At 42.0% G+C, this 11,257-nt stretch overlaps 1 protein-coding gene across 12 annotated transcripts in view; it reads left to right on the top strand.

The window, feature by feature from the left end:
* AKAP13 (A-kinase anchoring protein 13) overlaps window positions 1-11,257 on the top strand; it is a 299,586-nt gene that overhangs the window by 277,326 nt on the left and 11,003 nt on the right. For all 12 annotated transcript variants that reach the window (XM_026673060.2, XM_087972785.1, XM_087972786.1 and 9 more), the window contains 8 exons: window positions 211-336; window positions 4,093-4,210; window positions 5,939-6,187; window positions 6,897-6,973; window positions 7,198-7,379; window positions 8,809-8,891; window positions 9,146-9,325; window positions 10,202-10,363. In XM_026673060.2, coding sequence (XP_026528845.2) covers window positions 211-336; window positions 4,093-4,210; window positions 5,939-6,187; window positions 6,897-6,973; window positions 7,198-7,379; window positions 8,809-8,891; window positions 9,146-9,325; window positions 10,202-10,363 — 1,177 coding nt within the window. The remainder of the gene's footprint in view (window positions 1-210; window positions 337-4,092; window positions 4,211-5,938; window positions 6,188-6,896; window positions 6,974-7,197; window positions 7,380-8,808; window positions 8,892-9,145; window positions 9,326-10,201; window positions 10,364-11,257) is intronic.

Below are 11,257 nucleotides of genomic sequence, written 5' to 3'. Positions count from 1 at the left end.
GGGATTATGGGGTCGTTAAATGAAGATAAAAGAAGATGATATAGATCCAAACCTCTGCATTGACAAAAGCATCCCGACTAAAACCTCTTTCCCTAGATGTCAGTGGCCTCACCTCTTGCAGAACCTTCTGGGGATGTCTTAAGTGGGCTTGGATGGTGTTCCTCACTCCATGGATTCCCTCCTTTTTTATTTATCTCTTGCAATTTGCAGTTTTCTGGGGAGAACGCTGAGCGAATGAAGAAAACGTACGGGAAGTTCTGTGGGCACCACAATGAGGCCGTGAATTACTTCAAAGACCTTCATTCTAAGGATAAAAGATTTCAGGCCTTCATCAAAGTAAGCTGGCAGGGGCATACAGTTTTTGCGAGGGTTGTGGGTGTGACCTTTAGAATGATAGGAATAATGAAACCTACCTGAAGATTAACATTATCCAGGCTTTGCTTGTTATACAATACAGCTACCAGGTGTTGACTGACATAGTTTTATTGAAAACTAAGATCCTACTCCATCTGGGGACTTCTCTGTCTGCATCAGCTGTGGATAATAGCAATAGCACTTAGAATTATATGTCGCTTCACAGCCCACTCTAAGCAGTTTACAGAGTCAGCCTATTGCCTTCCACAATCTGGGTTCTCATTTTACCCACCTCGGAAGGAGGGAAGGCTGAGTCAACCCTGAGCCTGGTGAGATTCAAACTGCCAAATTGCAGTCAGTCAGCAGAAGCAGCCTGTAGTACTGCACTCTAACCACTGCGCCACCATGGCTCATAATGTAGTGTTCTAGATGCTGTTGGCCTGTAATTTCCATCAGCCCTGGCCAACAGCGAAGGAAGATGGAAATTAACAGCATCTCAAGGATTTATAGAGGTAGTCCTCGACTTCCAACAACAATTAAGCCCAAAGTTTCTGTTGATATGCGAGACAGCCATTAAGTGAGTTTTGCCCCACTTTACAACCTTTTCTTGTCCCAATTGTTAAACACTGCAGTTGTTTTTTTTATTAAATTTTTGTTCTTTAAAAACCAAAAATACAGAATGTTCATTTCCATCAACAGTGTTTGTGTTATTGTATATACATGTTTCTTGTTTTGTGACTATACATCATTTTTATCTTTATTCTTCACCCATTCATACCACCTATCGCATATCGCATATTCTCGATCATCCTTGCCTCTTAATTCCATAGTGAATTTGTCTAGCTCTGCACAATCCATTATTTTTTGAATTAAAGTTTCATCTGGTGGTATTTTCTTGCTCTTCCAACTATGTGCAAAGGTGATTCTTGCTGCCGTTAAGATGTGTACAATAATATATCTTTTATCCTTGCTCAAATTCCCTTTAATCATATCTAATAGGAAGATTTCTGGTTCCAGTTTAAGTCTATAATTTGTAATTTCAAAAAGCCCCTAACCTCTATACATTGCCACCACATGTGGAAAAACGTTCCTTTTTTTTACAACCTTTTCTTGTCCCAGTTGTTAAGCGAATCACTGCTGTTGTTAAGTTCATAACACGTTGGTAAGTGCATCTGGCTTCCCCATTGACTTTGCTTGTCAGACGGTCACAAAAGGGCATCACGTGACCCTGGGACACTGCAACCATCATAAATATGAGTCAGTTGCCAAGCATCTGAATTTTGATCACATGATTACGGGGATGCTAATGCCTAACAGGCATAAGTTGCTTTTTTTCAGGGCTGTTGTAACTTTGGTCAACTTTGGTTGTAAGTTGAGGACTACCTGTACTTGTCCCTCTAAAATTATTAAGCATTATCTAGAGAACTTTAGCTCTGCAGGGTTCTTTAAGACTATTAATCAACTAGCTCGATACCGGTGCTTTGCTACGAAACTATGTGGTCGGGCTTAGTTTTGGGGGAGGAAAATAAGTTGGGGGGGGGGAAATTCTGCCTCTGCCTACCAGCATCCATCGGTATTCATCCGGCTAGCGTCCTGTCAGTGTGTGAGTGACTTGAGGGCTGTTTGGAAACTGAAACAGGGAAACTGAAACAGTATTTGCTGTGTGAACAAGGAGACAGCAAGGAGCCTGGGCGTGGCTTAGCTTAACTGTTTTGTACTAAAGCTGGTTGCTGCTATGAAACTAAAACTGAAACTCCTCTCCTCTGCTGGTGTTTTGCATTTGGAAGAGATTTCTTTTCAGGTGGGGAGGGGGAGTAGAACTCCTTAACATCAGAGCATGTTAATAATAATATATGAAATACTAATGCTCTGATGGTCATTTTGAAAAATCCTTTCTTAGTGAGCACCTAGAAGCCAAGAGGAACATACGTGCCAAATTTCAAGTTTGTAGGTTTTACAGTTCTGGAGATTTTGTGATATGCCTGAGTGGTATTTCGCTTTTATATACAGATGAAACTCAAAAAAATAGAATATCGTGCAAAAGTTCATTTATTTCAGTAATGCAACTTAAAAGGTGAAACTAATATATGAGAGAGACTCATTACATGCAAAGCAAGATAGTTCAAGCTGTGATTTGTCATAATTGAGATGATTATGGCTTACAGTTCATGAAAACCCCAAATCCATAATCTCAGAAAATTAGAATATTGTTAAAAGGTTCAATATTCTAGGCCCAAAGTATCCAACTCTAATCAGCTAATTAAGCCATAACACCTGCAAAGGGTTCCTGAGCCTTTAAATGGTCTCTCAGTCAGGTTCAGTGGGAATCACAATCATGGGAAAGACTGCTGACCTGACAGTTGTGCAAAAAACCATCATGGACACCCTCCATAAGGAGGGAAAGCCTCAAAAGGTAATTGCAAAAGAAGTTGGATGTTTCCAAAGTGCTGTATCAAAGCACATTAATAGAAAGCTTCATTAATAGAAAGTTATGTGGAAGGGAAAAGTGTGGAAGAAAAAGGTGCACAAGCAGCAGGGATGACCACAGCCTGGAGAGGATTGTCAGGAAAAGGCCATTCAAAAGTGTTGGGGACTTTCACAAGGAGTGGACTGAGGCTGGAGTCAGTGCATCAGGAGCCACCACACACAAACGGATCCTGGACATGGGCTTCAAATGTCGTATTCCTCTTGTCAAGCCGCTCCTGAACAACAAACAACGTCAGAAGCATCTTACCTGGGCTTAGGAAAAACAGAACTGGTCTGTTGCTCAGTGGTCCAAAGTCCTCTTTTCTGATGAGAGCAACTTTTGCATCTCATTTGGAAACCAAGGACCCAGAGTCTGGAAGAAGAATGGAGAGGCACACACTGCAAGATGCTTGAGGTCAAGTGTGAAGTTTCCACAGTCTGTGTTGATTTGGGGAGCCATGTCATCTGCTGGTGTTGGTCCACTGTGCTTCATTAAATCCAGGGTCAACGCAGCCGTCTACCAGGAGATTTTGGAGCACTTCATGCTTCCTTCCGCAGATGAGCTTTATGGGGATGCTGACTTCATTTTCCAGCAGGACTTGGCACCTGCCCACACTGCCAAAAGCACCAAAACCTGGTTCAATGACCATGGGATTACTGTGCTTGATTGGCCAGCAAACTCGCCTGACCTGAACCCCATAGAGAATCTATAGGGCATTGCCAAGAGAAAGATGAGAGACATGAGACTGAACAATGCAGAAGAGCTGAAGGCCGCTATTGAAGCATCCTGGTCTTCCATAACCCTCAGCAGTGCCACAGGCTGATAGCTTCCATGCCACACACGCATTGAGGCAGTAATTGCTGCAAAAGGGGCCCAAACCAAGTACTGAGTACATATGCATGCTTATACTTTTCAGAGGTCCGATATTGTTCTATGTACAATCCTTGTTTTATTGATTGCATGTAATATTTTAATTTTCTGAGATTGTGGATTTGGGTTTTCATGAGCTGTAAGCCATAATCATCTCAATTATGACAAATCATGACTTGAACTATCTTGCTTTGCATGTAATGAGTCTATCTCATATATTAGTTTCACCTTTTAAGTTGCATTACTGAAATAAATGAACTTTTGCACGATATTCTAATTTTTTGAGTTTCACCTGTATATAGATATGGTGATTCTGGAATTCTGTTTTGAAGATTATGGTCATTGCATACATAAGATACTCCTCGCTATTCAGGTGTTTCAATTTTCTCTCCTTTCTTCAGAAAAAGATGAGCAGCTCCGTGGTGAGGCGCTTGGGTATTCCTGAATGCATCTTGCTAGTAACGCAAAGGATCACCAAATACCCAGTGTTGCTACAGAGAATATTGCAATATACCAAAGGTAGTTTTTTCTGTAGATGTTTCTGTAATCCTCTAGTTGCCTTCCTTTTCTAGAATTAATAATGTCTTCGATGAAAGATAAAAGAGAAGGAAGAGAAGGAAGATACAGAATACTATCAAATATGGGATTTGTTTTATTGGATAAATAATTGGGGTTGGATAATAGAAGAAGAAATTAGCATCTGGGAAACCTTTATTACGTAAGCAATTGACCCAGACAATACACTGTTAACAAAGCACTTATTAAGTGAAAATGTACAAATAAACTATAAAAAAAATAATGTCTTCAATGACACTGACCTTTAAAAAAAAATCTTGAATACCCAGAACAGTGGCATTAAGTTGATCTGGTTCATCGTGATTTTATAGATTAGGGGACCACCAAACTTGGCAACTTTAAGACTTGTGGACTTCAATTCCCAGAATTTCCCAACCAGCATGTCTCATCTGAGGGCTGGCTGAGGAATTCTGGGAGTTGAAGTCCCCAAGTCTTAAAGCCGCCAATTTTGAAGATCCTTGCCTGTTATAGCTAATGTTTTTAAATGTTTGAAGTATCCCTTGCTTGTTGTGAAGATGGTTGTCTTAGATTTTGGGCTCAGCTTCTATTCACTGAGATGGATGTTTGCAGTGTTTCCTTTCTAAAATGAAAGTGCTTTTAAAAATATTTCAGTTTCATTTAACTACTCAGTTGTGGGTTTCAAAGGCTAAATAAATGCATAATGGCACATAAATCCTTTTTCGATGAAAAGCCAGTGGACTGTGGGATGAATCAGGCAGAGAGATACAGTTGAGTTAGAGTTCACCAATGGAAAAATTGCAGTGTTTGCTCTTTTTGTGATACTGCATTCCTTTTTGGTCTCTTACACCCACATGTGCAAAGTGTAAGAGGAAGAGAAGTCTAGCTAACCTACTGTAGCCGAAAAGCCAGATGTGCTCAGGATCACATGCAAAGTAAACCCACTGGGATTTCACACGACCCCTTTCTAATTCCTCCTATGACAGATGTTTGCTTAGATACAACTACTGGATAGAAGAATGACAGCTGGCCTTCAGTGTTGTAAAACAGGGAAGATAACTCTTGAAGTTGCTTATTTTATTCACATAATAAGTAATTTTTATATAACATTTATAATATTTATATAATTGCTTATATAATTTAGTCACCAAGCCTTCAGACTGGAGGTCTTGGAAGAAGAGACTGGACAGCCACTTGTCTGAAATGGTGTAGGGTCTCCTGCTTGGGCAGGGGGTTGGACTAGAAGACCTCTGAGGTCCCTTCCAACCCTGTTATTCTGCCAATATGTGTATATCAATAATTTGGTTAAAGAAATTGGTGTGAATGAGGTCAGCAGGAGGATTATGATACACACATCGAATGTAGTCTTCAGTCAAAATCAGCTAAAATAACTTTTAAAACTGCATTAAGGTAATTGAACACACAATTCACATTACATAAACAGCAGTCCCATTTGGAAATATTTGAAAACCAGAGAGCAATGCTGTTTGTTCATCAAAATCTTCATGCATGTTGATGGTGTAAACATACTAGTCGGTTACGTGGACTGGGTGGACTGGATTCCTGTCCTAAGTAAATTTCTTGGAGGGGGGAATCTAGAAGTGGATAAGTTGTTGGTGAGAAAAAAACCGAATAAAAAAACAGGGCTGAGCTTGGAGAAGGGAATCCTTTGGGAGGAAAGAAGATAACAAACAAAATTTTCTTCCGTTTAAGAAAATGACACTGAACATCAAGACTTGGTGCTTTCGTTGAACCTGGTGAAGGAAGTCCTAACTGCGGTCGACAGCAAAGTGAGCAACTATGAGAAGAAGATGCGCCTCAACGAGATCTATACCCGGACAGACAGCAAGTCCATCATGAGAATGAAGAGTGGGCAGATGTTTGCCAGAGAAGACCTGAGGCGCAGGAAGTTTGTCCGAGATGGATCGGTTTCTCTCAAAAATGTAGCTGGGAGGTTGAAAGGTAAGGGATGCTTTCAGTGCGATCCCACAGGGACTCAGTACTGCTTCTTTGCCCTGATTCGGACACAATAGGCACCATACAGTCCTTGCACTGATGATGTTACCTAGATTGGTCAAATGTCTGCAAAAAAAACAACCAATGCCTTTCATTTCAACCCGGAGGTACAAATATTTTCTTTTGTTGGTACTGTAAAGTTCTTTCCACATCTGCTTAAAATGGGATGGTTCTCCAGGTTGTAGAAATCGGCTACAAATTCTTCTGGCCAGATATGATGCCAGATAGCATGCTTATGACATAGGGTTTTTTTGAGAAACCTTCTATCTCGAATAAAATCTTAGTTGCGGGGGTGGAAGGAAAAAAGTACAGTGATGCACTCTGCACACAAAGTCATTTAACTGCATTTTGCCTGGAGGGATGAGGGAAATTTTTGCAGGAAAGTCCTGAATTCCTCTCAGACAAATCTTCTTTGGCCTGAACCTGAACGAAGAGCTGAAAATGAATGGTATTGAAACCTAAACAGGAAAAATGCCACAAAACTGATGACTCTACTTGCTGCTAGGCACAATTTGCAGAATCTTTATTTTGATTTGAAGTTGTTTCAGAAAATAAAAGAAGAGGTATTGTGAGTAATACTGATAAATGCAGACATATCAGGTTTGAGTTGGCTGGTTTTTCAAATCGGATCTTTTGATGTTCCTTTCCTTCTCAGAAGTCCTAGCTGTTCTTCTCTCAGATGTTCTGATATTCCTCCAGGAAAAGGATCAAAAATACGTATTTGCATCCCTGGTAAGGAATTCTATACAATTCTTTTTTCCATTAAAAACAAACAAATCACACTTTGGTTGCATTTGCATAATAAGACAAGTTAAATTAGGAGACCACTTTAGGTGGTTTCTTTACTATTGCTCCAGAATCGGGACAGATCATGTTGTAGGTATGATTGTATGTGTAGAGACTGCAGTTGCCCCAAATCAACCTAATGCATCTCTCTTCCTCAACTCACAAAAAAGGATCAAAAATCCACCGTGATCTCATTGAAGAAGCTGATTGTCCGTGAAGTTGCCCACGAGGAGAAGGGCTTGTTCCTGATCAGCATGGGTGGGAAAGACCCTGAAATGGTGGAAGTTCATGCCGGCTCTAAAGAGGAGCGTAACAGCTGGATTCAAATCATCCAGGACACTATCAACACTATGTAAGAAGATAAGTGTTGGTGCAATGAGAGATGTTGTTTGGGTTTGCTTCCAGCGAATGAATGCTTGGTGGAAGATAGAATAAAAAGAAGGTATCTCAGGTCTGATGCCCCTGGAGGGTGTCCCATCTTTTCCACTTTGAATGGAGGATGTTTGATTTGGGAAGGCTGTTTTGCAGACATTTGAATTAGAAGAATCTAGATGTCCACTAGATGGCAGAAGAGGTTTTCCCATGTTTCTTCACTTTGTTCATCTTGATTTTATTTGTTCACTTTTTTTCTGGATGTTTTTTTTTTCTATTTAAGTTTTGTGTGTGGTTTTTTTTGTGTTTTTTTGTTGTGTCCCTCGGGGGGGGGGGGGGGGGGTTTTTTTGTTTTTTTTTTTTTTGGTGGGGGGGGGGGGGGGGGGGGGGGGGGGGGGGGGTTTTTGGTTTTGGGGGTGGGGGGGGGGGGGGGGGGGGGGTGGGGGGGGGGGGGGGGGTGGTTTTTTTTTTTTTTTTTTTTTTTTTTTTTTTTGGGGGGGGGGGGGGGGGGGGGTTTGGTGGTTTTTTTTTTTGTTGGGGGTGGGGGGGGGGGGGGGGGGGGGGGGTTTTTTTTTTTTGTTTTTGGGTTTGGGGGGGTTTTCATTTTTTGGGGGGGGGGTTTTCGGGGTTTTTTGGGGTTTGGGTCCCAGATTTTTTCCCCACAAGGTTTAGTAATCATGGCTTTCCGAAGAAAAAAGTCGGGGGTTTGAAATTCTGGGATTTCAATCCCTTGTGAGGAGATCAAATTATCTACGGGAGCTTCCTATGCTTGATATCCATTCATTCGTTTGCAACACCAATAGAGAGAAACTTACTGTGAAATTTCCAAATGCCTCAAGAGTTCTACATCTTTAATATTGTTAAAAAGAACTAAACAGATATTGTGTTTGGTGTAGTTGACTTGTGTAGTTTGATGAAGTGGCTAAGGTGCTGGCCTAGAAAACAGGAGTTCTAGTTCCGCCTTAGGTATGAATGGTGACTGGGTGACCTTGGGCCAATCTCCAGAAGACTGAGAGTACTAGTCCTGTCTTAGTCAATGAAAGCCAGCTGGGTGACTTTGGGCCAATCACTAGGAGACTGTGAGTTCTAGTCCTGCCTTAGGTATGAGAGCTGGCTGGGTAATTTTGGGTCAGTCACTCTTTCTCAGCACAAATCACCTCACAATGTTGTTGGGGTGGGAGAAATTGAAGAAAATATTAAGTATATTTCATGCCTTGAGTTGTTTATAAAAATATATAATAAAAGCAGGATTTTAAAAATCTAAAAAATAAATAAGCATAGTAGGTAATTGTACCAGAGCAGGAGATGAAACTGGGCTGAAATAAATGGAGAGAGAGTTCAGTATAAATGATACGAAAATGAAAATTTCTCCAACATGCTTCCCCCCAATCTGCCTGATTCTTCTACAGGGACAAAGAGGAAGATGAAGGTATCCCTAGCGAATCGGAAGAGGAGAAGAGAGTGCTGGACACCAAGGCCAGGGAGCTGAAAGGTAAAAATGAAAAAGTTGGGCATAATCTGAATTGTTAGTCACTTAAACTCCAGCAATTCTCTGTTTCAGCACAGGATGGAGCTCCAGCCTTAGAGACTGCAAACCCCACCAACTTTTAAATAACTTTCCATCCTCTGTAAGAGTTCCCTAGCTCAGAGGTCTCCAACCTTGGCAACTTTAAGACTTGTGGACTTCAATTCCCAGAATTTTCCAGCCAGCTGACCTCTCCTTTTTTTTTTTTAATCCTCTCACAGAACAACTCCACCAAAAAGATCAGCAGATTATCACTCTCTTGGAGGAAAAAGAGAAGATTTTCAGAGATATGACCGATTGCAGCGGGCATGAAGAAGGACTGGGGGCCAGGATGCTGTTCCGGGCCAACACAGAGGAAGCACCGAAAGGAGAAAGCATAATGAAGAATCTGATCAGTGAAGGTAAGTTGGTCTTTCACCCAACATTTGTCACTTGCTTTTCTGATAAGAGTCTAAGCTCTGAATATCTTGGACAAAGCAAATAGCTGGATTTCAAGGAAGTAAACTGCAACAGCCCAAGAACCAAGAATTGAAAAGGGCTAATCATTACGGATGCAATGAATGTTACAGAGTTTTGCTTTTTATTCATTTATTTTTTATTTTTATTTTATTTTATTTATTTTATTTTATTTTAACCAAGAGGGCTTGGTGTTTTTATTCATGCATTATTTTTATATATTAATTTTTTTATGCCACCCTACAAGGTGACTCTGGGTGGTTTTGACTGTTTGCTCAGGGTTGTTGTTGCAATATGTGAACAGTTAGAAAATGTTTAAGTAAACAGATATATTAAATACATGTAGTCCTTGACAGTTCATTTAGTGATCGTTCAAAGTTACAATGACACTGAGGAAAGCAACTTATGACCAGTTTTCCACACTTAAGGAATGTTGCAGCACTCCCATGGTCAGGTGATGAAAATTAAAATGCTTGGCAACTGACTCGTATTTACAATGGTTGCAACATCCCAGGGGGGGGGAGGTGTCAAATCCCCTTTTGTGGCCTTCTGACAAGCCAAATCAACGGAGAAGCCAGATTCACTCAACAACCCATGTTCCTCACTGAACCACGGCAGCGATTCACTTAACAACGGTGGCAGGAAAGGTCGTAAAATGGAGCACAGCCCGCTGACCGAATGTCTCGCTTAGCAACATAAATTCTGGGCTCAGTGGCGATCTTAAGCCGAGGACTACCTGTATTTATTTTTAAATGAATAAATAAGCAAGTGGCAGCGGATGAACCTGGATGGTCTTGTGACGGCGCTGCGTCTTCTTTCAGTTGAGCAGTTGCAAGGTTTGGTGAGCAGGAGCCTTGGAAGTGCTTTTGGGCAGCAGGTGACCAACCTTGCCTCTGATCAGGAGAGCGTGGGGCCCATCTCTCTCCCCAGGAGGGCAGAGACCTTTGGAGGGTTTGACAGCCACCAAATGAATGTCTATAAAGGTGAGCCTTTTCTTCCTCCCTATTAAATTTTGCCCTTTTAGTTTGCGGTCCTGAATGGTGGAAACGTGGCTTCTGCCATAATTACAGTCACTCCCAAGGCTCACATTTCGAAGAACTTTAGGCTGTGTTTGTTTTGGCTTGGCCCGGTGACTGCGCCCAGTCTTTATGTACAAATGATGGTCTATGGCTTGGTGTGATGTGGGTCCTGCCATCTTCAGTTTCTCAGTTACACTGTTGTGGCCCTCCACCAGCTAACAGAGCTGGCAGCAGAGTCGGACAGTGAGGAGGTTGGGGAGGAACTTGGGCCAGTCCAGGAGGCTGAGGAAGGCTCGGACAAGGGCTCTGCATCGGAGGCAGAGATGGGGCCAGGGCAGGCTGGCAGTCATCAGCTGCCTTCGGGCTTGGACAGCAGTGAGGCGGGGGAGCTTTTGGAACTGGTTCCCAGCCTGCGCATGCGCAGAGCTGCCAAGAAAAGAACAATTGTGAACTAAGGGTCGATGTGGGAGTAAGGCCACAGGTGAACGCTGAATGGCCCCTCCCATAGGGATTAAAAGAGGAGCAAAAGGGGAGGGGGCTTTTGCAGGAAACAATTCGTTTGTTGCAGCAGTGGGAAGATCTGCCTGTGCATCTCAGAGACTCTGTGCTGAGTCCTTCCTTGTCAGCACTGCGTTTGGAAATGGCAGCTCTTCAGGCTGGATAAGTTCTGTGCTCCTAATTAGACCCTTGAATGACTGTTTGCCAGGCCTTTGGCTGAATGTGAATGCAAGAAATTCGCCTTCGTTTAATCAAAGGGGTTTTGCCAGGACAAAAAAATCTGCTTAGTGCTTTTGGGGGAAGCCTAGGTCAGAACACACACACACACACACACACACACACACACACACACACACATGC

Source organism: Notechis scutatus, chromosome 11, assembly GCF_049901735.1.
Source record: "Notechis scutatus isolate UNSWTSFEM ecotype Mainland chromosome 11, rNotScu1.2, whole genome shotgun sequence".
NCBI lineage: Eukaryota > Metazoa > Chordata > Lepidosauria > Squamata > Elapidae > Notechis > Notechis scutatus.
The sequence above is the reverse complement of the archived record's forward strand: the minus strand, read 5'-3'. Positions and strand labels throughout refer to the sequence as shown.